Source organism: Tilletiaria anomala (genome assembly GCF_000711695.1).
Source record: "Tilletiaria anomala UBC 951 chromosome Unknown K437scaffold_99, whole genome shotgun sequence".
Classification (NCBI taxonomy): domain Eukaryota; kingdom Fungi; phylum Basidiomycota; class Exobasidiomycetes; order Georgefischeriales; family Tilletiariaceae; genus Tilletiaria; species Tilletiaria anomala.
Genome location: NW_013546923.1, coordinates 45,927 through 70,718, shown reverse-complemented (window position 1 = coordinate 70,718; position 24,792 = coordinate 45,927). Strand labels below are relative to the sequence as shown.

The window sequence follows — 24,792 nt, the reverse complement described above, 5'->3', positions numbered from 1 at the left end:
GCCAGTCCGGCTGCTCCTCCCCGCGGCGTTCTGAATCCGCTCTTCACCAATGGTCAGCAGCGACGTGACGCGCCTCCACCCCCTGGGGCCGACACTGCGCTGCCTGCGAGCTTCGGGTTAGCGCTTGATCCTTTCAAAGTTCCGGTCGATGGCGGGGTTCAATGGCCCACTTCAAGGCAGACAGCTTGTGAGCCGCAAGAGACTCAAGGACTCGACCCGTCGCAAATCGCGTCGAGTTCGAGCCAGTCGGAGAGAAAAGCCATGCAAGAAGTTGCGATGACAAAGTACGATCATGTCTGGGACCTCAACCGTTACGATCCAGAAGAGCAGTCTCGCATCGATGCTCTCAAGCGAAGACCGCCGGCAAAGTGGATGCTGGAGGGAAGGCCGACAGGAGGCAGATCCGGCTACCTGGAAGTTATGCGAGAAGGCAGCGGACTCTCCGGGCAGATGACACAGCAGCAATTCAACCGTCAAGATTCCAGCTTTCGACGCAAGCTGCGCAAGGTACTAAGCGAGTACCGCAACCGAACTACGGAATTGCTGGAAGCGGAAAAAGCTTCCCGGGAACAGACACTCTCCTTGCGGAAGACTTGGTCGTTTTCCAAACTTGTCGAGCGTGGGCTTGCGATATCAGATCTCCAGGCATACTGGCTCAGCAGCAATGCCAGACATTATGGCAAGAGGGTCGCTGTCTTTCGCAAGGTCGGCATGCAGAGTTTCGGCTGGAACAAACTTCGTCCTGGAGACTGCGTCGTCTTGACCCCCCAAGAGGCCCTTGGCGAGTCGATCTTGCTGGAGGAGCCGGTCATTGAGGGGACCCTGATTGATAAAGGACGGACGAGGGTCAGAGTTGCCTTTGACGAAAAGTACGCACAGGTCGACGTGGAAGGTGTGCTAGCGTGGCGTATGGACCAAGGCAGCAATGATCTCTTCGAGCGACGCATAGAGCGTGCGCTAGAGGCAATCGAGCATGATGTCGACTTTATCGAGAGTCTCGCCTTCCATGACAGCCAAGTCCGACTTTCCGGTTGTAAGGTCATTGACGCTGTATTAGGTATTCCGCCTCCTCCGACGCGCCGCGCAACCGGTGCTTTCAGCCAGAATTCAGCGCTGCAAGACTGGCTATCGCGCATTTCTCATTCTCTGCAAAAGAGCCAGGATCCGCAGATTGGTCTGAATACGTCGCAGGTAAAAGCGATCGCCGCGATGCTCGGGAACCGAATCAGCTTGATCCAAGGCCCGCCTGGCACCGGCAAAACTCGGACTATCGCCGAAGCTGTCCACCTTCTCAAGTCACATTTCAAGGTACATCAGCCAATCCTTTTGACAGCGCACACAAATGTTGCAGTCGACAATCTCGCCGAAGGCGCTGTCAACCGTGGACTCAAGGTCGTGCGTACCGGCGCGTCTGCCAGGACACGACCGAAGCTACGAGAGCACAGCTTGGAAGCTTTAGCGGGCCAGCATCCCCTCATGCCGGAACTGATCGACGTGCGGCGCCACATTGCTCGTCTGCAACTCAGGCTCGGCTTCTCGCTGGATTCCGAGGAGGGGGGCGACGCAGACAGTCTTGGAAGGACGATTGGAGTGCCCATTGAAGCCTCGGGATTCACGATGGCAGCCCAACCAGAGCGTTTGACATCAGCGCAGGCTGCGGATCTGCGTGGAAAGCTTGCGCGCGGGTACCGGCACGCGTATGTCCTGTGGCGACGAATCACGCGCAGCATTCTCCTCCAAGCCGATGTCATCTGCGCGACAGCCGTCAGCTCCTGCTCGAACGACCTCGAACAGATCGACTTCCCGGTTGTCTTCTTCGACGAAGGTTCGATGGCGACTGAGCCGACATCGCTCATTCCTCTGATCAAGGGCTGTCAACATCTGGCGATTATAGGCGACCACAAGCAGCTTCCCCCAGTGGTGGCCAGCCTAGATGCCAAGCTGGGAGGGCTTGGTATAAGCCTGTTCGAGCGCTTGATCAACGAGAAGGCCGCGCCATCTGTCATGCTTAATGAGCAGTATCGCATGCATCCCGCCATTGCAGAATTTCCGAACGAAACCTTTTACGAAGGCGCACTGCTCAATGCCTTGCGCACTCACGGCATCGCTCCGTTGCACTCCAGATTCTTCCGCGCCGAAATGAACGCGCAATCGCGTACTTCAACGTCAGCTGCAGGTGCAACTACGGCCGCGCTGGGGCCTACACACCACTATCTCAGCTTTGTCAACCATACCGGCACGGAACGGAAGGTAGATGACAGCGTTCAGAACAGGGCAGAAGCGAAGCTGACCATGCAGGTGGTGGTGGACCTGCTGCTGCGCAATCCTGAACTACAAGGACACCAAATCGGCATCGTGACACCGTACCTGGCGCAGGTGTTGCTGCTGGAGAGCCTGCTGCGCGGCAACCTGAAGCAGAGCTGGGCCGATCAGTTGGGCCCGCGAGCGTCGGCTCTGGGGGAGGTGGATGTCCACACGGTCGACGGATTCGAAGGGCGGGAGAAGGCGGCGATCATCTTTTCGACGGTGCGATCGAACTCGGACGGTTACGTTGGCTTCCTGGCCGATGCGCGTCGCTTAAATGTTGCATTGACACGTGCACAGCGAGCGCTGTTCGTGCTGGGCGACCTGCGCACGCTGGACAGTGCCAAGGTGGGCGACGTGGGCATGCAGACGATCGGTGCGGCGGACCTAGATGCGCTGCGGGCTTATGCCAAGTATGTCAGGGACAAGGATGTGGTCGTTGAGGCGAGGGACGTGCTTGCTACGAAGAACGGGCCGTGAAATGGAGATGATACCCGAGCAATTGCGCCGGTCCACCATAGACGTGGCTTCTGCGAATGATCATATTCCATTTCTGTGCGGTACTACATTTTCATCACGCTTGAGCGGTGCGAGCATGGCCCTGGTGTGTGGCTGTTTACTTCTTGCTCGAGCCGGCTACTTCGTTGACGTGCTTCTCGAGCTGTGCGTGCGCCAAGGGGGAGGTGAAAGAGTATGGTCAGATGGGCCTTCGTCAAGGGGACAAGCCGTCTCCGATGCCGATGCTCACATTGTTAAGCTCCTCGCGCTGCTTCTTGATGCTCTCTTGGACTGCTCGAGGATAGGAAAAGAGAAGTCAGTTGTGGTAAAGCGGAGAAATTCGTGGGAACTGATAAAGCCCCGGCGCCTGGCTGGATGGGATACATCACTTGTAGTCGCGGCACTCACGCTTGCGGATCTTGTCGGCCTCCTGCTGCTTGATGTAATGTGCCTCCTGCGCTTGCTCCCTGTTCTTGAAGGTGGTGGACTGGGCGGTGGCACCGGCGGAGCCGGGCTTGTCCGAGTACATCCTGACTGTCCCTGCCGCCCAGCGAGCGTTGGTGACAGACGAGCAGCGGATGGCGGCGGCGCTGCGGATGGCGGTGAGGGAGAGCATGTTTGCGGCGGCTCGAGGGGCTGGTGGTTTGATGGTGCAAAGGAGTGAAGGGATAGGTGACCGGTATGGGTCTAGATCGAGCTGCACTAAAGCTGCTGCTGCTGCTTTCGATGCAATGCAAGGGGAGTTGAATGTTGGCGGCGTTGACTGTTGGCACAGCTTTTAGTGGAGAGGCGATGATCAATCAGGAGCGTGTTGTATGTGGTCAGTGCGTCTCCCATCGTCATCACTCACACATGGGGAGAGTGCGCAATAATGTGGCCTGCGAGAGGACTCTGTGACTGGTTCCGCCCGTCCTGTTCTTTCCCGCGCCCGCGCGCAGCTGTCAGCCAGCCCGTCTCTCTCCGAAGGGCAGCACGGGAGCGCGTCTTTTCCTTCCATCTCTCTTCTTTCGCCAGCTGAGGGAGAGAGTGCGTTGACTGTGCCCGCCGCCCGCCAGCACTCTCTCTTTGCTTGCTCTCTCTCGCTCTTCTGTCCATCCAGCAGCTACCGAACACTGCCAAAGCTTAGTCCGCTCTTGATCTTTGCCTCATCCGAGCAGCAGCTGGAAGAGCAGCACCTCTCACACCGATAGGGCCGAACCTTGCATCCCACTGGAAGCATCGTCCCTGTCACCATGGCTGCTCGTTTTGTCGCAAAGGCTTCCATGCCCCTCGTGAGTAGCGTTCTGGGCAGCCAGCAACGTTCGGAAGCCTCTTCCGTTTGCGTTTCCCTCTTCCTCTCGCTTTTGTCTCGCTTTCTATCTTCTCGTTGATGGACCTATTGACTGACTGGATCATCTTTGTCGATGGTACCCTTCCCTCAGGCCCGTGCTGGCGCGTTCAGCGCCTCGGCTCGCAGCTTCAGCATCTCGGCCGTCTCTCAAAAGGGTGAGCATTCCGACAGCCGCTATGAGCTCTTCCGCTCCGCGATCCCTCTTGGCTGGTCAGCGAAAAAGTGCACCTGGTCCTTACCGATTCGTCCTCTACCCCAATCCGACATACAGACTTTGTCCAGGAGCTCTACCTGCGCGAGCTCAAGGCGTACAAGCCACCACAAAAGGTGAGATGCGTATCCAACGTTGAGTCAGATAAGCGAGAACGAGCAAGGACGGGAGAGCGCGATGATGGCCCGGAGAGTGGGACGTGCTCCATTGTCTTAACCTTAACACCCGCTGGATAGATGGAATTAGGCCAGGGGACGCCACTACGTGAAGCTACTCTAGCACAACAGCGCGTAAAGGCCGGCCACTTTTGTCGGCCTTGGAGGGTAGGGCGGCTAGTAATGTTGGCATCGGTGCACGTGCTGGTGGACGGCTTGGCCACCGGCACTTACCTTGTTCGCTGCATGCAGTCCTGGCGAAGTTGAATAGAGCGAGATGAGGGACAGTTTTGCCATCTATTTCTGATGGCATTGGCTGAAATAGATATGGGAGGCGCCCAACCCTGCAAGAACATCACGCACGCTTGTTGAACCGCCTAACTGATTTACTCGTCTTTTTCGCACCACGCTTCAACCTTTCATAGGCCGCCGATACGCACATTGGTCAGGTCCGCGAGTTCGCGACCCCCTCTGCACCCAAGGCACCCGCAGCGCCATCCTCGTCGGAGCTCGCATCGCAGCTGGACGCATACGCATCCGCTGAGCCCGACCGCATTGAAGCATCCGCTAAGGGCTCCTCCGGCGATTCGCTCACCGAGAGCGGCGAGGACGTCCACGCTTTCCTTGCCAACGCCGCGGCTGACATCAAGGTCGAGGCTCACCATTAAACTAAAATGTATGCTACTGCCCAAGTATCAAGTTCGTTTGAAGCTGCAATTATGTCTTTGAGAACTGCATCTGTAGCGCCGCCGTGCCGAGTGGGAGAAGTCGGTACCAAAGCCATACACGCTATCAGATAGTTATCTTTCTTCCTGACGGAGTGTATATATAGATCCCGCTATTCGTTACCGTGACCGTGCTCAGGACATGAGCACACTAAATAATGCATAGCGAGCCATGGTGATTGCTGTGTGCGTATTTTACAATGCTGCATGGGCGCCATCGCTCCGATGCAGCATATGGCGAACGTCTCGTTCGTGGTAGTGAAACTCGTGAGACGGGTCACAAGACGATTACTCTTCCTCCTCGCCACCCTCCTCGCCGTCACCGCCAGCGGCGGCCTTCGCGCGCTTCCTCTTGACACGGCCCTCCCGTCCACCGCCGTATGGCGACGTCAGGGCAAAGTCAATGTGCTTCTGCGAGTCGAGACGGACGACAAAGGACGGGACGTTGACAATCTGCTTGCCGACACGAATGTGACGCTGGCGGATAAGGACGCGGGCGTGGTGAATGCTCTTGGCCAGGCCGCTCTTGAAGACCTGAGTCTGCAGACGGCGCTCGAGGAAGTCCTCAATCTTGAGGGCCAGTACGTAATCAAGCCTCATGCGGGTCTCGTCAAGCACACCAATGCGCACGAGACGGCGAATGATGGCATTGCCCTCGAAGAGACGCTTAGGGTCTGTTATTGAGCAAAGCGTCACACGTGAGCCACCTTGCACAAATACCTCCACCCAGCTAAAACCGCTTACCCTTGTCGTCGAGCTTGAGCAGCTCACGAGCAGCTCGCCTGATCTTGGAGAGAGTGAGCGAAATACGCCAGATCTCCCTCTTGTTACGGAGACCATACTCTCCGGCGAGCTTGAGCTCACTGTCCAGACGAGCGGACTCGAAAGGACGCCGGGGGACTGCACGAATGGAAGTCGTTGATGGAGGTATCAGTTGCTGCAGCCATTCGAGTCATCCTTTCGAGGGCAAGGATCGCTCACCCTTGTAGGTCTTAGATTGCTTTCTGGGTGCCTTCGGCATGTTGAATGGTCAGTCTGCAAAGAGACAGGGGATCGTTTGTCAATGCCCCTTTTCGTCACTTGTTGAAACACAGCAACCAGTGACGGCAGACAGTTGCTTGTATTGGTCTCTTCAATACCCCCTTGGAACTGTTCAAAGCTTCGGACCGCTGATTGCGGCTGCTGTTGCAGGCGGCGTCTTATGCCTACGAAGGCGCACCCACAGGCTCCCCAGCTTATCTTTCTTGCCGAGCCCTACGTCTGTCTGCCGTACGTTATCATCGAACGTCGGCTGCAGAAACGAAGGCTCAAACCTGACGGATTGCTGAATATCCGTGCCAACAGACCAGCAAGCTCTGGCAACAACAGCGTCTTTCCACTTTCCGCAACGCAACCCCAATTTGCTGTCCGTCGTTATTCTGCAGCCTGCTCCCAAAAGGCTATCTGGCAAGCAGGCACATGCCTGTCCAACACAGGTAGTTTGTTGCTGACTCACCTTTGCAGTGCGCACGAAGGCCTTACCTTGACTGATTTGTGAAGCCAATGAGCAATGTCGAAGCCAAAGAAGTTGAGAAGATGCTAGGTCGCGCGCAGTGGGTGCATGCTTGGATGGAGCCGCTGGTGGAGAGTGCATTCGTATGTGGAAGATAATCCCAGTATTGTTTGAGATAGGAATAGTATCGTCGCCACGCAAATCTCGTCTCGTACAATTCAAAGTGACCTTTATTCAGCCCACTCCGCAGCTGCGGCTTCGCCACCCGCAGACCCCCATGCTCCCATCAGCTTCCAGGGAACTGCGAGCTACTTACATCAAATCGTCTTCATTTCACGTCACGGAGAGTATTTACATCCCGCAGTCACATTGGCAAGGCTCCAACTAAATCAAGGTAAGCATCGAAACCAGAACTCAAGCGTGGCCGTGTAGGATAGCCTCTGTTTCTCTAGCCGCGATGGCCAAGATCCGAGGCGCGCGCAGGCTCAGAGATGCCACCCGGGCAAGAATCTTTGGAGTCCACCAGGTCGATGGGGAGACTGCCACTTGGATAAACGATGATGACAGTGTCAATCGCAGAGCTGGACACGAGATTGGATCTCGCCTGCCTTGGGGGAAGGCGTGCTGTTTGCCCAAGTAAAGCATCTGTATAAGGTGGATGATCGGTGCGAGAAACGCTCAAGACCGCCTTCTGCGAACTGGGTTCTTGCGCAACCGCGCATGGCACCCGCCGTGCAAAAGAGCGTCAGAGGACACTTGGAGAACCTATCAAACCATTACTGCTGGAGGAGGGTTCAGCCAGTGCTGACTCGCATGATGTGCCGTTTCCTGATGCAGGTTGATCAATCGCCATGCCGCACTCATTCGGTTACAGGGCGAGGACCAGGGACCTCTTCAAGAGGGGTTTCCGCCAACATGGTCCAATTCACTTGTCCACGTACATGAGGCCATACCACGTCGGTGACATTGTCGACATCAAGGCCAACGGTGCCATCCAAAAGGGCATGCCCCACAAGTACTACCACGGCAAGACAGGTGTCGTCTTCAACGTGGCCCCGCGCGCTGTCGGTGTCATCGTGTACAAGGTGGTCGGTAACAGGTACATGGAGAAGCGTGTCAATGTCCGCATCGAGCACGTCAAGCACTCGAAGTGCCGTGATGACTTTTTGGACCGAGTCAAGCTGAACTCAGAGAAGAAGAAGCAGGCCAAAGAGACTGGTGGTAAGTTCACAAGGTCAAGACCGATGGTGATGGTTAGTCATGATGGGCGTAGGGAAGGATATTGCAGCTTCAGACCGCTGTCTTCGATAGAAGATCAATCGGACATGTTGCAGACACCACACTTGGCGCAGGACGGGGCGCTGAGCGTGCCAGTGAATCGGACATCGACCGTTATACGACACTTGTGACGCTGCGTTGGGGGACAACGTGTCACGGAAGTACTCGTTTGATCAAGAACTGATGTTGGAATCAAATTTCACTCATTGTTTACAGAGAAGGTCCAGCTTAAGCGTCTTCCGGCAGCACCACGTGAGGCAAGGACCATCAAGACTTCCAGCAACCTTCCGGAGACTCTCGCTCCCCAAGCTGTGAGTACGGATGAACCATTGATCGAACCCGTTGCTGCTCAACAATCCTGACATTGCTCGTTCGCCGCACAGTACGACACCTACATTTAAGTCACTCCTTGGATGTCTCGGTTGTCCCCATTTGTACTGTATAACTTGCACTATGGCCTACCACAGCAGCTCTTACCGGTGATACGCCCGCTGTGGTTGTGGTCACCCCTAGATACCAAATCCCAGTCAGGACTGCGAGCATCGTCAGTCGGTACACATGCATGCTGACATTGTATGCATCTTGGGCTGCCAGGATTTGTACCGTACAGGATCCTGGTGGGCCATGGGACGGCTGTGCGGCCGCGCGATTCCCATGGCCTCGAAGCCACACCGAGAATGCGAGGGTAATGCCGCCTGTTCACGACTTTAGTTCGCTCCTTGGCAGTGAACAGAGCGAGAGGCTGCTTGGAAGCTGTACAGCTTTGCCCTTTGTTTCTCAAGAACGTTCAAGGCACTGCTTCACCTCCATGGACGGAGGATCACACTGACCCATCATGAAATGTGTTTGCTTGATGCTCTAAGAATACAGAAGTGCTGGGTGGGGTCAATCACACAGGGGGAAGGGGGGGGGAGAGTGGGGGAGAACTACAGAACGGGAAATGACGGGCCGTCGTATTGAGGTACGACGACGTCCTCGAAGCGGACGCGGGACGCATTCCTATGTTTTGGAAGCCTGGAACTCTGCCAACACAGGCTTGATTAGACGAAAGGCGTCGTAAATTTCATCGCGATGTTTGGCGCCTGTCGACAAGGAAATGAAGCACTGTCAGTACGATCGTTCGGCCAGGGGACTTCTTAGCATATTGACCTGTCAGTACGATCTTGCCTGCGGAGCGGACGAGAAGTCAGAAGTCGTTTTTCAGGACATTGGCGACTTTCTCTCTCGCACCCACCTGAGACGAAGACCAGCAAGACCACCTGTCGCGATGCACACAAGCGGCTTTGTTAGTACCGGACGCACGAGGACGCATTTACATGTTCGTACAAACCTTTGGTTTGACCATGCGATAGATCAGCCCAGGGAACAACTGGCCCGAGAAGGAGCAGGAACCGATTATTAGATGCGCATTCCAAAAAGACGCGATCTCTCTTCGACGAACCTCCGGCTCATACGACGTGAAAGGGCCATGGGAGTAAGCGAGGCCCTCCAAACGGATTGGGAAGCCCACATCGCAGCTGAGAAGGATAAGCGGACTTGGGTTTCAAAAGCTGTGCAAAATGCTTTCGCATCGATACAACTCACGAGCCGACGATGTTCTGAATCTTGAATTCGGAGAACTTTGCCTCGAAGCCAAGTTTTTGAACGATACGAGCATACTTTCGGCTGGCAAGTCGACTGTCATCCTCTGATTTGGCACCGGTGACTACCATCTTGCCACTCGCGAACAGCAGAGCTGTTGTACGCGGCTCCCGAATACGCATGATTACGGCAGCAAAGCGCTGTACGTGCGAGTAAAGGGTTAGATGAGTGGAAAGGAAAGCTGCGAAAGGCAGATGTGAAGGGGGGAGGCAGTACCTTTGGGTTGTACTCTGCATTGCGTGCACGAAGCGCAATTGTTTTGAGATCCAATCGAACCTCCAAGTTCACAGTCGCGACAATGTTTCTAGCATAGTACGGGTGCGAGGATAGGCCAATTTTGTTGAGCGCAGTCCGTCCGGAGACAAGGGGGAGAACATGGGATGCACTTACTGCAGAGTTGGCACCACCTCGTGTTGCTGAGCAGTTCCCATTACTGCAGAGCGCTCCGGCCTCGTCGAAGCATCCGCTATTTTCCCCTCTACTATGGAGGGTCCTCCATCTGCTTTTGATGACGAGGGGCCCTTGGTGGCATTGGGGGCAGGCAAAGCTGCGCCGGGAAGGGCGATGCCGACCATGGCGATATAGAGGCTTGAATCACCCTCGTGACCCCAGCAGCAAGCCTGACCCAGGCACTACTCAAGCAGACACGGCTTGAGAGAGTACCCTATCGATTAATGGCCACGCGTCGCAGTCCAGAGGGCCACTTGGATTTCCTCTGCGCAGTCGATGGGAGCGAATGCGGAAAGCGCGATCGAATCGCCTGATGGCAAGGCGACGGCGTTTTGAGGACTGCTGGTGGCCCGACGCTCGACGCACCGCCGACCCGGGTGCCACAGGCTCAGACGCAACTGCAGCTGTACGGAGCCCACTTGAAGCTGACTAAGGGGTGTGTTAAGCTTCAAGGTCCAATACGATATGTTCCAAGGTAGGGAGAGATAGTGCAAGAGGGTTAATTTTGTGGCCTGTAGGACTCGTGACACGGCGTCCACTTTGCGAAAAGCACGCCCTCCTATGTGGTTTGGGTTAGTGATTGGCTAATTGGACGGCGTCCGCGATTCTCTTGCATCGCGGTTGATCATCGGTGGCAACCCTAACCCAAATATGCTCCTTTACTACTCCGCAACCCTACATTGTGGACGCCCTACGCTGGAAATGATGGCGCGGCTGCAGTCTGCATTGAGGGAAGTTGATCAATCTGTTGCAATTTAACTTTTTGTATGCGGGGAGTCCATAAAGTCTCTGACAGTGGAGACAGGAGAGGGGGTCAACTAACTCTAAACCGAGTCCCAGTGCGGTCCAACTGAGACGTGCTCATCTCCAATCCTGATGGAACTGCCAGATGCCATTCACGGCAAGTACATAACAAACATTTGGTTGGTATCGCAGTCACACAGCACATATCCCATCTGCTCGAAGCGGACAGCCGAAACTTGTCGGTTAGTGCTCCCTCTTCGAGCCTTGAGGCGTTCCTGGTGACGGTACCATCTCCGTCGAAAGGCCTCAGGTAGTTCAGGTTCATCTACCTCCTAAGTCCTACGCCGAACATTGGATGCATCATCAACGAAAGGCGACACTTTTACTCTGATCCTAGGCTTTGGAACAAGGTCTTCAGGCCAGTTGGCAGCCATACAAAATACCGTATGAAACTGCTTCATGTCCATCACCGTAGCTTGCGCGTCGCTCGCCACGTGCGATTAATCTCACAATGAAGCCGCTTGAGGCTGTAACAGGAGGCAGTCTGGCCTCCGCCAAGGACGAAGCAACGGATGTACCCGAGGACTTCGCACCTCTCGAAACCACCAACTTCAAGTCAGTGCTGATACTAGGAAGACGAGCCAGCAGGTTCCGCGAAGGCATACTGACAAGCCTTACCACCATTTGACAGTGCTGTCAAGGCCCTCATTGCCAAGTATGAACTTGAAATCGACCCTTCTGTGACGCGGGAGCAAGCAGAAGCTATTGGTGATCTGGGAAGTGGCACACCTTTCGTGATCAGGGCTCAGAAGCTAGAGGGAGGTCGGGCGGTCTGGAAAGTTACCAAAAGGGTCACAGACACGGACCTCGCAACCATGCACCACGACGGGATGAGTACAAGCAGCCTCAGCTCTGGGTCACAGTTTGAAGACAACGATGGCAATCCGCTCCAAAGCGGTGACGTCCTGGGTGCTGTCCTGGGCACCCATCCGTGCTTTCCTTCACTCAAACCTCCAGTCTTGGTGGGAAAGACCGGATCGACCTCCCGGTTGCGGCTTTCCGCACCCGTCCGTGACGACCAGCAAGCGATCAATGGGCCACCATTTGGGCCATCTGTGCAATTCCACCCATTCTCCCGTGGAGACTGGAAGCGCACGCGACGTTTAAGTTGTGCTAGTGCTAGTGCACCCAGCCTCTCCGATGCGGATGCTGCAGATTCTTCTGGGCTCGAGGGTCCGAATGCATTCGATCTGCTGCAGTCGCACGATGCGATAGTGGACGAAGCGGCTTCACTAGAGGATACAGGTGCCCGGTCATCCAAAGACTCGCAAAGCTCTTCTTCCTACTCGAGAAAGCGTCGGAGACGAGCGTCATTCAGCAATGATCCCCGTTACGCCATTTGGGGCGCTCCGTGCCATCCTAATCGCCGTGCAGTGGTGCAGACATCAGGGCCAGGCGCCCCGGTGCCATTAGAGTCAATTGATCCAGCTTCATCTGGCAACGGCCCGGTCAAATCCATTTCTTGTTTCAGTGCGAGCATGCAACATCATCCCATCGTCAAGGGCTCGCTCACCAAGGAGGAGGCTGATGCAATACCCCCTTTGCGGGACTACCAAATGGCCGCTATATTCCCGAAGGACCATGCGGCCCTGTTGGCTGCCAGTCTCGAACGTGTCATTGTCCAGCTGACGAGCGTCATCGACACGAGACTGCACATCGACTTCTTTTACACTTATCGCTCTTTCACCACCTCTCACACTTTGCTCGACTTGCTGATTGAACGATTCAATTGGAGTCTGGAGCTAATAGTCTCTTTCCGAGATGCGCATGTGCAAAGCGTGGTCCGCGTCAGGACCTACGTTGTCCTCAAATTCTGGCTCATACATTTTTTCGAGGAAGATTTCTTGCCGGATCGCCAGCTGCGCAATCGCCTGACGACATGGCTCAACTCCTTTGGGGACCTGTCGAGTCGCAACGTGGCAGAAGCGGGAGTCATTTCGAGTCTGAGAAAGACCGTGGTCAAACTCAAGCATCTTTATTCACAATCAGGCGTTTCGGGTTTGCTAGGGCAAGGCGATGATCAATTCAGACAGGGGGGCATCTCGCAGCCTACCATGGCTGCGTCTTCTTCTTCTGGATCCCTCTCGGAGAGCGAAGTCGATCTCGAACGTCTTTCAGACCCTTTGACTGTCGCACGAGAGCGTAAAGGCACGCGAGAAGTTTTCAGCACATTCAACGGAGCACCTGCAAAAGCTTTGGATGCCATGTCTCACGGACGCAATTCCTCAACGCAAGGTGCCGGATTTGGCTCTATCTCTCGGGCGCTGAACAGCACTGTGCACAAAATACAGAAGATGAGGATGATAGCACAGCGTCGGGAGACCGCCATGTCTTCTGCCGCTACAACCTCATCTGATGCTGTCCCTAACGACACTGGTGATCTTCTCTTCATCAAGGGGGGACTCGAAAGCTTCATCGACTTCTTTCAACTCCCAGCTGGAGAGAAAGATGCGGGGGACTATTCTGCTAGTTCTTCATCCACTGCCGGCGACGCGCACACTCCAAGTTTGGACTCCGTATCTGAGGCGGCAGAGAGTACACCCGCGACATCGGTTGATCTACCGCGCCAAAGCAATGAGGCTACGGTCGAAGAGACCCACGGGCACACTCAAGATTGGGAATCGGGCCCTTCTGATGTGTGTAAAGACATGCGGTCATCGGAGAGCAGTGAAGCAGTGCCAAATATGGCCTGTACCAAAGTAGGTGCCGACAATCTGCATCATACCACGAGCGAACAAACTCTGCGTTCTCCAACGAGAAGGCTTCGACTTGCTGCCTCAAGTAGCAGTACGTCTCTCCGAAAGCAACAAGGACCATCACTTGTTGGTCACAGCACGTCTCCATTCCCAGGCATCGTTCAAATTGACGATGTTGATCTGTCTAGCGACGAAGACGATGATGCAGTGCGCAAAGCCCTTCGCAGACTTCCAGGGGCCCGAGACCTGCGAACTGCCAGGAGAGCCTTTGGTTCTGTCCAGAGTAAGCTTCTCGCTAGCGACTCGGTCGGTGATGCGCCATGGTCCTCTCCACCCGAGCAGCTTGCAGCGGAAGGGGACCCTCCTTTCAATTCGCAAGGACAACAGAAATTTGGATATCTGACAACAGAGCTGTTCGACCCAGACGAAGCCCTCGCAGGGTACGAGCTCATCAAAGGCTTCAACCTAGATGGCTTTGAGAGCGACGAGGACGAACCTGGGGACGCCGAGGCGGCTTTGCGAAAGCTGGAAGGCTACATCGACGAAGGAAAGGTAAAAGCCAGGGCCCGAAAGGTGGAAGCATTGTGGCAGAACAGTCGAGCGTCCAAGGCCAAGCATCACTCAAGCGAGCCCGGTGCGGTGACAGAAGCTGCTGTGGAGGATGTCCCGGCAGCCATTGTCCCGCCAAGCTCTGGGAAGGACTCCTTTGTACCACCCCATGAAAGCAACGAGCGCTCGTCAAGCTTGCCCATGCGGTCATCTGAGGACGCTCAGGCTCAGAAAGGAAATCAGCTCGAAGAGCCAGGCCTCGACAAGCGCTTTGCAACATCGCAATTCGGCTCGTGGTCACTGCCGCCGGTCCATCGCTCGTTCTTGCTCGATTGCCGGTCTGAGGACATTGCAGGGCAAATGTCGCTGATTGAAGCGGAATTGTTCTCGCACATCACATGGCAAGAACTGGCAAGTGGACGATGGCAATCCTTCAGGCAGCGGTGTGAAATTTCGGATTGGGAAGAGTATTACCGAATCCGCATGCGCGAGAAAGCGGAAGCCGAAGAAGCGCAGGCAACCTGGGACGAGGACAACATTGGCGTCATCGTCGCACGGTTCAACTTGGCGGCGAATTGGGTCGCCTCCGAGGTCGTACTCACCCAGAATTTGATCGAGAGGGCAGCTGTGATATCCAAATTCATCCGCGTCGCTTGGGTTAGTCAATCCTGCAACTGTCTTTGACTGACATGACATCTCTCTGACGGTGTATGGTTGCTTCTCGCAGAAATGCTACCAGGTGGCGAACTTTGCGTCCATGACACAAATCGTCTTCGGCCTGCAATCGCCGTGGGTGGAAAGGTTGCACAGGACGTGGACACGGATCCCACCTTGGGAGATGCGCATTCTACGTGATCTGAGGACGCTCACGTCGCCAACGCGTAACTTTCGGCACATGCGCCGAGTGGTGGACGTCATGATCTCCGAGGAAGGGATGGAAGAGATTGTGAATTCAGCAGGCCCCCCGGACGTGTTCTCAATGTCGACATCAGGCCAATTTCCCAGTCACTCGACCGCGTTCAAAGGCTGCGTGCCCTTCTGTGGACTCTTGTTGATGGATCTCATGGAGAATCAGATCTTGCCAACGTGCCTTCCGGCGCACGCACTCGATCCCGCGGCTGATTATGGTGCGACGCCAGCCCAGCACCTCGAAGAAGATCTTCCGCCCCTTCCACCACAGCTTCCGGTCAAGCCCTTGGTCAATGTGCTCAAATTCCGCGTCCTGGGGATGATCATTAAAACAGTCATTGCCTTCCAGGAACGGTCGAAGTCATATGACTTCACGGCTAGTGGTCCCCTATATCTTCGTTGCCTCAAGCTCCGTTGCCTCTCTGCTCCTCTGATGACGCAGTGAGTGCAGATGCTTGACCGGGTTGCCAAAATTGGAGCTGACGCCTACTTGCTTTCACATTTAGACTTTCTCGTATGGCTGAGCCTTGAAATGCAAGCCAGGTAACCCCACAAGCTCTACAACGAGCGCGACATATATTTGATCGGCAAGACCGTTGGCGTTTCCCGTGCAATGGTGTGTCAAAGTGGAGCGTCGCAAGCAAGAGCTGTCCTTTGAACGTATAGGGAAGTTCAAGAGCTTTTCTTTGAGGAACAGCCGCCTCTCAACGCGCGCCGCCCGCCAGGGAGGGCGGTTTTCGATCATGCTGCACGAAGCGGAGGCAACGGCCATCTCTTTCAATTCAGCAGCAGAGATTATTTTTAAACCGAGCATCACAAGCTCATCCAGGTATCATCTTAATTCAGGGACTAGACCACGCGCGACTAGTCCCACGTTCCATCGCGCAATGCCAGTGTCTCCCCATGCGCGGGGATAGAAAAGGGTTCTTGAATCCAATCGTATGATACTTTCGAATCCTGCACGAGAGCTGAAGGCTGTGTCCGTCAATCCTTATTTCTTGTTATTCGAGCTCTCTCCGACCGTGGCAAATTTGCACGAGAGAAGTGACATGCGTCGGTACAAGCGAAGAGGTCCTTGACACAGACCATCTTTGAACAGACTCTGGTAATTTGGTGGGCTTGCCTGACTTGTTTTTGAGCCTTGTCCCTTCGCTCCCAATGGTGCGTTGAGATATGCACGCGCACGGGGTGTTAAAGACATCTTGCCATAATGGCTGATGCCGGTCCGACGATGCCAATGTATTCGACGAGGCGTTGAGATGAAAGCCGACATGGCCTCAATCGAATCCAATGGGCCATCGAATCTCTGGGGCGTCCGCTCACCTCCCGCTCTTAGACCCGCATTAGAAGTTTGGGACCCCAGGTTGTGACACCGGTTCACTTGTCTCGAAGCCTCGCAGCGAGGAAACGCTTTCTTGAGATAGTATGGACTCTTCCTCCAAGTCTTCAACAGATGAGCGTTACATGTCACTTACATTAGGGTCCTAGAAGCACGTTCGTAGCCGTAAAAGCAAAAATAATAATCACCGAAGGATAGATTTGAGGTTCAGTGGTAGCTGCTTAGGAAACGTGTGGCGGAACGTCGCGCTCATGGGCGTGACGGTCACCCTGTTATTGAGTATTGGGGTCCTTGTCGGACTCGAACTGTGGACACGCTTGTTGCTGACACTGTGGTTTCGATGCGAAGATTGAAGGCACTCGCATGGGTTGGTTAAGCCATTGTCTTCGAGGAACGAAGTAGAAATTGCTTCAACTGCACGACCTATCATTAGCACATGGTATTATTATCCTTTTGCTTGCGCAATTGCCACCGATCAATTTTATCGTAGGGTCTCAGAAAAGATCTGAAAGTGCCTCCCTCAACAAGATGGCAGCTCTATCTTGCATCGCTTTTGGCGCAAGGCAGAAGCCGCAACTTCAGGCTCTGTTGCCAAGGCTTCCTGGTGACGTCCCATCCGATTTTAATCAAGCCACCGAAGATGGCTGTTCAATAACCCAGAAAATTCTGCTTAAGAACCTGTCGACGAGCTCTCGCAACCAGCGCATGAACGCAACTGGTGTAGCCTGTTAATAACCTGGCTGGAATCCTCTCCATGGCTCACTACCGCAAATAGGACTTGGGTCCTTTCGATTTTCGCTCGATTCTCCATCACGGAATGCGCTCAATCTAGCATGAAACCTTCCCAGTAGATCGTATACAACAAAAGGTGTTATGTCAATGAAAGGCGCGCAAGGGACCGGAGTCGAGAGAAGAAATGATTGCAAAAGAAAGAACTGTATGACCTGAAAGCAGCTGCAATAAAGTCCTTCTACTTACTGTATCGATTGGGCAAGGTCGGTGATGACGAGTGAGGCCCATTTGGCGGGTTTTATGACATAGAAAGTGACACTGGCCGACCATCGGGCCGACGTAGGAGCAGCGGCAGTGCAAGGCAAAGAGGCCTGAGTGCAGCGAAGCGGCACCACCCATGAAACACCATCAAATGTCATGAAAATTTTCAGCTCAAAGCGAAGCTAGAGTGGCTGGGTATGAAAGCTAACGCTTCGAATATATATAAGGAGCTGCGTGTAGCACCCAGAGTCCGTGTAACGTAGAGAGAGTGAAGGTATTTGGTATTCCATCTTGGTCGACTGGAACCCTCTCCACATGAGCTTACGAGCCCAAATCCAAGCCTGACTTGAATACTCAAGAGACCTGACGAAAAGAACCAAATTCTCAGCAATTGCGAGTTCGACTGGGGTCACAGTCAGCACTGAGAAGCTGCACGGCAGCAACTACAATGCATGGACTTTCAAAGCCGGAATACTAATGATCAAGACTGGCTTGTGGGGCGACATGGCTGGCCCGGTCAGTAAGCGCCTGATTGACGGCAGCATCTTTGTTGAATACGAGCGCAGACACACGGAGGCCTTGGCGACGCTGGGGCGTATCAACAACGATAAGATCAATTGGCTTGGTCTGCATGGTGAAGACAGCTAAAGAGCTGTGGGGCATGTTAGAAGCCAAGTTCCAGCCCACATAGGAGTTGCTCTCTCTCCCTTCAAGACTGACTTTTGGATTGTCAAGAAGACCCCTGGGAGAGCATATCGGAGTACCTCGACCCCCTCACAACGACGTACAACATGTTCAACGCACAAGGGGTCGACAGTTCGGAGAACAATTATTGCCTCGCGATCCTTGTCGGACTCGACTCGGGCTTCGACTATAATATTCAGCTTCTCGAACAGCTCGGCGATGGGTGACCAAAAGAACACAACGACCCAACGCTACTCCAGGAGGAGCTTCGCTAGCGTTGCAAGAATACTAACGAGTTGGTCGGCACTGTCATATTCAACAAATATTCCACCCATGGTGGCAAAAGAAAGACAAGTCGCTGGAATTGGTCGCAAGCATGGCCACCTGCAAAAAGAATGTCGATCAAAAAGGAGTGCAAAGTCACTGCTCAGCAGAGAAGCTGCACGCCGCTTCGACAGTTGCTATGACATCATTTACTCTACGCCATGTTTCCCAGCAGCGCACGCACGTCAAGAACAACAACATTCTCCGCATGGGACATTTGCACCACCTCGTCCTTCAAAGCACTGCACTCACCAACAAGGTCAAGGACTCTACTGTCAGCAAGCACACCAATGGCGGCATGATGGGGGCAATGGCCAAGGACGGCTATGGACTGATCCGTGTCAAGCCAGACAAGGGCACAGTCGTCGACATCCAAGTCAAGAATGCACTTAAAGTCGAAGTTATGCAGCCGAACCATATCATTGTCAGTGACGACAAACTTATGGAAGCCCGTGGCTGTAGCACGCTGAAGAAGGATGGTGTGAAGCCTATTTGGGCAGTGGAAACAGCATAGTAACTGTAAGGCCAGGTTTGGAGAGCGGCATCCCAGCTCGCCTTGTCATGAATTGAACCACCATTGCAATTCAGAACATGTCAGCATATGCAGGTTGTACAGATGCGGGCGGTGGGCTATGACACATATGCTTCGGCCGCGCAGGGCGTTTACCCGTATAACACGACTTGCAAGGCGAATGGCCTATCTGTCACCGAAACTGACCGCGTATGAGAAGCGTATGCGCTCGGAAAGGTTTTCTCTCTCCTCATACGGCACCAGAAAGGGAGCAAAGAACAACATGTATTTAAAGAGGTGCACAGAGACAGCGCTTGAATTATGCCCAAGGAGTGCATAGAGATGGTGCACTCTACTTCCTACCTTTAATAAATGGAAGTTCGGGCAAGGTCTGGTGTCCAAAAAGTAGCAGATCGCAAGAATGTTGCCGAGGCAGCCAATACCTGAATCCGCCGAGTAGAGAGGGGTCAGGCAAGGAGATGAAGAGTATCCGCTCGGACAATGGCGACGAGTATATCCGCATGTGGGTGCAGCAATTCCTTTGATCCATTGTATCTGACACAAAAGGCCAGTCCCATACAAACCTTAACAAGCGGGCACACTGAACGCCTCACTCTGACTCTCTTCAACATGGTTCGAGTATGGATCAGCGAGTTGAAGCTGGAGGAAGCACTCCTGGGTGAGTTGGTCACAGCAGCCGCTGCCTATACGTGCAATCACCTGGTACGCATCGTGCATCACAACGGTCGAGGGATACTTTAGATTTCAGAAGAAGCCTATCGTAATCGCAAAATATCGTTCGACTAAGTTCGTGCATTAGTCTCAACGGCATACTCGTGCGCGACCGAGCGTTGCAAGGCACCAACGCAACAGGTAGGGCGGGAGGATTCCTTAGAAGAGCGCCAAGAGCCCACTTTGAGAAGGCTGGCCCGTGCCAGCAAGCCACCGGGCAAGTTAATGGGTATGGAGCCATTTTACTTATCAGAGACCATTTCCTCCGATCCCGCAGAGCCTCACAGTCACACAGAACCCCTCAGAAGCGACGATACTGGCAAGTCGGAAACAGCAATCAAGAATAATGATACATGCGTAGAGGTAAAGCTGCCATCGGGTAGACCAGCGGTGGACGCAAAATGGATATTGAAGGTCAAACGCGAAGGCGGCGGTAGGGTGCAGCGGTATATATCGAGGCTAATAACCAGGCGCTTTTCATGGATCGAGGAGGGCTGACTTCAGACATGCTCCCATTTCCCGACTGACCACCCTGCCCATAGTAATCGATCTGGTGGCTATGAACAACCTGCACCTCCATCACTAGACGTCAAGACCGCCTACCTTTATGCCGAGTGCAAGGAGGTCTCTTCGAACCATTCGCCGGTGTGCTATCCCCTTGCCGGCAAGCACTTGCGTTTGGCCAAGAGCATTTACGGATTGGGGTAAGCAGGCCAGAGCTGGTACAGTAAGCTCGATGCGACCATTCCACAGATCAGTCTCAAAAGCATAACAAAGTTGCGCTGGCTTCACAGAAGGAAGAGCTGATGGCACCAAGCGAGGTGACCCATGAGGTAGTTTCGCTGCAGAGGGTTCTTCGGGATCTGTGTCCTCCAACGAGTATGGGTATCAATTTCGACAACAATGGCGCAATTCAGCACGTACTCAGCAATCCAAAGCATGCAAAAAGTTGGCACCACGGCGTAGGACTCAAGGGTGCGCCAGAAGCACACAAGCGCGACACAGCCCAGTTCGAGAAGGTCAACAGCAACACCAATATCGCCAGCCCACTTGCCAAGCCGCTGCAGAGCAAGCAATTGGAAACTCATTGCGCAGCAGCCGACGTGGTCGATTGCGCGATATGAGCTCTGGATTCTAAGGATTGATACAGGGGAGTAGAGGTAGCGCGCGCCCGTTAAATGAGTGGCCATCTGGGATCCAGATGGCTTTTGGCCTATCTCGGGTAGCAATTTGTTCTGTTCCTTCCGTGTGACTCTACTCCTTCATCCTTCTTTAACATCTTCAATATACCCGCCTATTCCTCCTACCTTGCCTGTAAATGATCTAATGCACTCACGGTATTTGAATCTCTCGCAAGACGAGGGAATGTATTCTGGCGCGAATTACTGATTCTGTGCTCATTCATGCTTGAACCTTACATAAGTCTGCTGCGCCATTTCATGACCACCAAAACTGACAAGGGCTGTGAGTGACGGAATACTTGATTGAAGTTGTTAAATGGATGTGAATCCGCGTTCGTCTTGTCGGCTAGGATATCGTACGCCTATTTTCACCGCTCCCTTTTCTTTCCTTCCTCGTCGCTTCTACCATACCCGGCGGGCACACTTCAAGGTATGACGCAATCTGATCGTTTTATGGTTGTGTTCCCACGCAAACTCTCCAATTTTTGATCGGCCTGGATTCAGTGGAGGCATACTGATCCAAGCCGACAACTACGTGGGCCTGATGTACTTGTTTTCTCGACCCGGTCGTGTTTGCGCATGGCTTCCTACTGCGAAGGAAATGTCAAAAATGGTCTGCTTGATTCGAAAGGCCAGAGGTGCTCTATAATCTTTAAGCTACGATCAAACATTTGGATGCGAGGTCACACAGCATCTACACCTACAGCCTACACTTGCAACTGCGAGAGCCAACGAGAATACCCCTTTCGACAGATTGAAGCTAAAGTTCTCGACTCAAGGCTAATGATAAGTTTGGGTATCACGTCTTCTTGCTGCCACCTTTTTTTTCCTTTATGAGACTTTACATTTTTAATGCCCATGTTTCCTCTCAGGTTGCTGCCAATCATGCCAACTTGGCATTGCGGATTTGACGTATTCCAGCAAACCCTTTATTAATGTGATCTGGGTAGTCCTTTAGTTGTGACGTAAAAGATGAGTTGAGAGCACTATACGAGCAATAACAAAGTCGAAGAACCGTGTTAAGAGGATGTCAACCCTGCCACATATAGTAGTCAACTAGGATACAGCGGGTTACAAAGGAGTATTGCTCGTACAGGCTACGAAAGATAAATGCTGTGATTCTACGATGTCGTTGCAGTCCGCGGCTGACTATCCCTCCATGTTGCTTTCTGCCTGTCCTCACACGGCTCATCTGCGTGCTTGATGCATTCTACATTCCCATAGCAAGAATATTGCCGATAGTTAAGCTCCCGCCGCCGACTCCACGATTTTTTTCTGTGCAGGTAAATTGAAAACACGATCCACTTTCACCTTCTAAACGCTACAGCCCGAAAAGATATTTCTACTGGTATACATGATGGCCATTAAACACATGACTGCCTGGATCGAGGGAGTAAGAAGAGATACCCGACTTTGCAGCCGGTGGATGCGAAGTGCATTCACGATGAATTGAAGCTCGGCGAGCTCAGACGTGCAACCCAATTCAAGCACGCATGGAGGCAGACGCCTTCCCCAAATATGCGGCAACGTTACACAGCTGAGGGTGAACTTGATGACCATCGGAACCGCGGGAAATTCAGACGGGCGGTGCTGTGTCTAGCAATTCGGCGATGGCCGACTCGGTTTGCACCAAGCGCGTCTGCAGCTCTTCGACTTCCAGCTGTAAAGTTGTGCAGCGTCGATCCTTGGCATCAACATAGGATCTCAACGAGTTATTTTCCTCCTGAAGCGCTTTGGTAAGAGCCCCGTCGGCGGCAGCTTTATCAAAGAGGACTTGCGTGGCGATGGCGTAGGTCTTCCCTTCCTCTTCCGCGATTGCACCTGCGAGGAGCCCCGCTCCTCGCATACCGTGCAGCGTGTGAACCTCACTGAAGAGCGACGTCGAACGCTTTGAAGACGTCGGAGAGTGCGACAAGTTGAACAGGACGTCATTTTGTATTTCATCTCCCACTTTCTCGCCACAATCTTGATCGAGCTTGCTTTCGCTAGACTGTGACTGCCGTCGGAGGACAGCGCCTGATTCCGGAGATTGGCGAGCATCGACCGAGGGTTTATCTTGAATTTCTGCAGGTGCACTCGTACCGTCCCCTGTATCGATGCTGTCAAGTACATCGATACGGCCGCTCTTTGCGCTCTGCAGCACAATGCGCAGCTGCGCGGTCACAGCCCGCTCTTCTGCAAGCTGCCGCTGTGCCTCTGCAACTTGAAAAAGAACGTTCTCTCTCTCCTCTCGCGCCTCCTCTCGCCACAAAGATTTCTCCCTCGTCTGGTGCTCGATCGTTGAGCGCTGAAGTTGCTCAAATGCGTCTTCACGCGCAGCGATCTGCTCGCTAAGAGTTCCGAGTTGCGTTCGCAAATGCTCATTTTCGTCCTCAAGGTCCTCCAGTGTATCTTGAGCTTCCTCCAGACGGGCTCGCAGAGACTGTGCCTCGGCAAGCTGAACGAGAAGACTTTGTCAGCGCTCAACCAAAAGCATGAATCAATGCACCGGTTGCAGCTTACTTTCTCTCGCCAACCTTCTTCGAGGCGAATTCCTAAATCTCTAAGCCTGTTGCCATCAGTCACTGTCCGCAGAACGTGTCGAGCGTCTGCGAAGCGCATCACGTCCTCCGCAAGTTGCGCTTCATCAACCTCACGACGAGGCAGCCGCACGCGCTCTGAGGACGCCGGTGCAACACTTCCCCTACGCACTGCGGAGAGTCCAGCAGTGAACGAGGAGAGGCTATTCGACAAGGAAGCAGCAAGCTTTGGCCGAAAGTCTGCCGATGGAGACCAAGTTGGAGACGTTCCCACGCCTTGGCTGCTGCCACGGGGACTGAGCATTCCCCACAGAGAGCGCTTGGCAGTTGATGAGGAAGGTGAGGCAGATGACTGAGCAGCGAGGTCGGGTGTCTGGGGCAGAGGTTGCTGCAGTCGAGGGATGGAGTCATTCGAATCCGCGGGCACATCTTCATTCGTGCTCGGCAATTGCTGTCGACGAAATTCATTGGCTGTGCTGCTTGCCTCTTCATTCGAACCATCAGAGTGGTCTGTCACTTTGATGACGCTGGGCTCTGACGTTGAGGACATGGACGAGCCAGGCCTTTCGGAAGCAGTATTTGCAGCCTGAGAGCCCTCCGCAGGTTGTACGCTGAAGGATGGCGACCCTGCGGTAGCGCTCGGATCCTCATCACCCTTTCGCGCCACGCTTAGCTTGTCACTGCGCGGTTTTTCGGCTTGGTCTGAGCCTGCAACGGGCAGGATGTGGCCTGTCTCGGTCAAGGAGTCCCTCGATGCCGATGAATCATCGTCCTTCTCGCCTTCTTGGCCAGCGTCCGCGTCGTGAAAATTGGATTCCGCATCGGTCGACGCATCGTCTTCGTCCAGAGCAGGTTCTTGCCCTGTTGAGGTCTCGTCTTTCGGCTCGCCAGCATCTGCTGTGGTCCTTTCGGGATCTCCATCCTGTTTCTCCTCGCTGCGGCCACCGTTCGTCACCTTTGCGGCTTTCAGCGACTGTTTGCCATTCACTTTTGGCGAAGTGCCTTTCGGAACTGCAGGCGAAACGTGTGCCACATCTACGGCAGCAACAGCGGTGGTTGTCTTGAATGCCCTCGGCTTCTTCTTATCTCGAGGCGGAGCCATCACCATATTCGCAAAAATGGACACAGCGAGGCAACAGCAACGACGACGAGGCCGTTGCGCAAGCCGCAGCACGCGCCTATGCAGCGATTAGGAAGGTGCTGTAGGAGAGGCGAGTCTAAGATTGTCGGGGCAGCCACCTCACTGACAAAAGCTCAGGTGTAAGTCGTCTTCCTATAATTTTCAGCGTCAGCATACAGCCCTGTCACTGGATTGTGCACAAGGGAGTGCGTCAAATGCCACGCTTGAATATAACGTTTTTACGGATGTCGCCACGTACATGCTTCGAAGTCATGTGAAACTCATAGAGCGAATGATTGAAGGCTATTAAAGGCCGCGGGGTCACACCAGGCTCACAACAAGTCACA

At 53.9% G+C, this 24,792-nt stretch overlaps 10 protein-coding genes across 10 annotated transcripts; 6 read left to right on the top strand and 4 right to left on the bottom strand.

Annotated features, from left to right (window-relative positions):
• Positions 1 to 2,864, top strand: K437DRAFT_258905 (P-loop containing nucleoside triphosphate hydrolase protein). Its single transcript, XM_013385736.1, has one exon. The coding sequence runs from the start codon at positions 277 to 279 to the stop codon at positions 2,782 to 2,784; it is 2,508 nt and encodes an 835-aa protein (XP_013241190.1). The 5' UTR covers positions 1 to 276; the 3' UTR covers positions 2,785 to 2,864.
• K437DRAFT_258904 (uncharacterized protein) lies at positions 2,858 to 3,463 on the bottom strand. The gene has a single exon (XM_013385735.1). It carries the CDS (start codon positions 3,416 to 3,418, stop codon positions 3,188 to 3,190), a length of 231 nt encoding a protein of 76 aa, XP_013241189.1. The 5' UTR covers positions 3,419 to 3,463; the 3' UTR covers positions 2,858 to 3,187.
• A 571-nt stretch (positions 3,464 to 4,034) lies between these two features.
• On the top strand, positions 4,035 to 5,166 carry K437DRAFT_279314 (uncharacterized protein; the record flags this gene model as incomplete). Its single annotated transcript, XM_013385734.1, has 3 exons — positions 4,035 to 4,101; positions 4,404 to 4,459; positions 4,924 to 5,166. The coding sequence occupies 3 exons, from the start codon at positions 4,035 to 4,037 to the stop codon at positions 5,164 to 5,166; spliced, it is 366 nt and encodes a 121-aa protein (XP_013241188.1).
• A 345-nt stretch (positions 5,167 to 5,511) lies between these two features.
• K437DRAFT_270180 (40S ribosomal protein S9) lies at positions 5,512 to 6,244 on the bottom strand (the record flags this gene model as incomplete). Its single annotated transcript, XM_013385733.1, has 3 exons — positions 5,512 to 5,897; positions 5,968 to 6,123; positions 6,205 to 6,244. The coding sequence occupies 3 exons, from the start codon at positions 6,242 to 6,244 to the stop codon at positions 5,512 to 5,514; spliced, it is 582 nt and encodes a 193-aa protein (XP_013241187.1).
• A 1,308-nt stretch (positions 6,245 to 7,552) lies between these two features.
• K437DRAFT_258900 (putative 60s ribosomal protein L21-A) lies at positions 7,553 to 8,460 on the top strand. The gene is made up of 3 exons (XM_013385732.1): positions 7,553 to 7,936; positions 8,210 to 8,304; positions 8,377 to 8,460. Exons 1-3 carry the CDS (start codon positions 7,567 to 7,569, stop codon positions 8,392 to 8,394), a joined length of 483 nt encoding a protein of 160 aa, XP_013241186.1. The 5' UTR covers positions 7,553 to 7,566; the 3' UTR covers positions 8,395 to 8,460.
• Positions 8,461 to 8,822: 362 nt separating this feature from the next.
• On the bottom strand, positions 8,823 to 10,608 carry K437DRAFT_258899 (TBP-domain-containing protein). The gene is made up of 8 exons (XM_013385731.1): positions 10,025 to 10,608; positions 9,851 to 9,938; positions 9,578 to 9,774; positions 9,435 to 9,510; positions 9,324 to 9,362; positions 9,228 to 9,252; positions 9,143 to 9,160; positions 8,823 to 9,075 (listed from the first exon to the last, which is right to left on the bottom strand). The coding sequence occupies exons 1-8, from the start codon at positions 10,207 to 10,209 to the stop codon at positions 8,993 to 8,995; spliced, it is 711 nt and encodes a 236-aa protein (XP_013241185.1). The 5' UTR covers positions 10,210 to 10,608; the 3' UTR covers positions 8,823 to 8,992.
• A 731-nt stretch (positions 10,609 to 11,339) lies between these two features.
• K437DRAFT_264458 (ras GEF) lies at positions 11,340 to 15,573 on the top strand (the record flags this gene model as incomplete). Its single annotated transcript, XM_013385730.1, has 4 exons — positions 11,340 to 11,443; positions 11,520 to 14,790; positions 14,861 to 15,483; positions 15,549 to 15,573. 4 exons carry the CDS (start codon positions 11,340 to 11,342, stop codon positions 15,571 to 15,573), a joined length of 4,023 nt encoding a protein of 1,340 aa, XP_013241184.1.
• Positions 15,574 to 17,878: 2,305 nt separating this feature from the next.
• Positions 17,879 to 19,031, top strand: K437DRAFT_275905 (uncharacterized protein). The gene is made up of 2 exons (XM_013385729.1): positions 17,879 to 18,008; positions 18,113 to 19,031. Exons 1-2 carry the CDS (start codon positions 18,006 to 18,008, stop codon positions 18,773 to 18,775), a joined length of 666 nt encoding a protein of 221 aa, XP_013241183.1. The 5' UTR covers positions 17,879 to 18,005; the 3' UTR covers positions 18,776 to 19,031.
• Positions 19,032 to 19,523: 492 nt separating this feature from the next.
• Positions 19,524 to 21,067, top strand: K437DRAFT_289427 (uncharacterized protein; the record flags this gene model as incomplete). The annotated part of the gene is made up of 4 exons (XM_013385728.1): positions 19,524 to 19,572; positions 19,903 to 20,071; positions 20,168 to 20,270; positions 20,420 to 21,067. The coding sequence occupies 4 exons, from the start codon at positions 19,524 to 19,526 to the stop codon at positions 20,747 to 20,749; spliced, it is 651 nt and encodes a 216-aa protein (XP_013241182.1). The 3' UTR covers positions 20,750 to 21,067.
• Positions 21,068 to 22,382: 1,315 nt separating this feature from the next.
• Positions 22,383 to 24,433, bottom strand: K437DRAFT_264455 (uncharacterized protein; the record flags this gene model as incomplete). The annotated part of the gene is made up of 2 exons (XM_013385727.1): positions 22,383 to 23,243; positions 23,309 to 24,433. 2 exons carry the CDS (start codon positions 24,431 to 24,433, stop codon positions 22,383 to 22,385), a joined length of 1,986 nt encoding a protein of 661 aa, XP_013241181.1.
• Between the last annotated feature and the right edge of the window lie 359 nt (positions 24,434 to 24,792).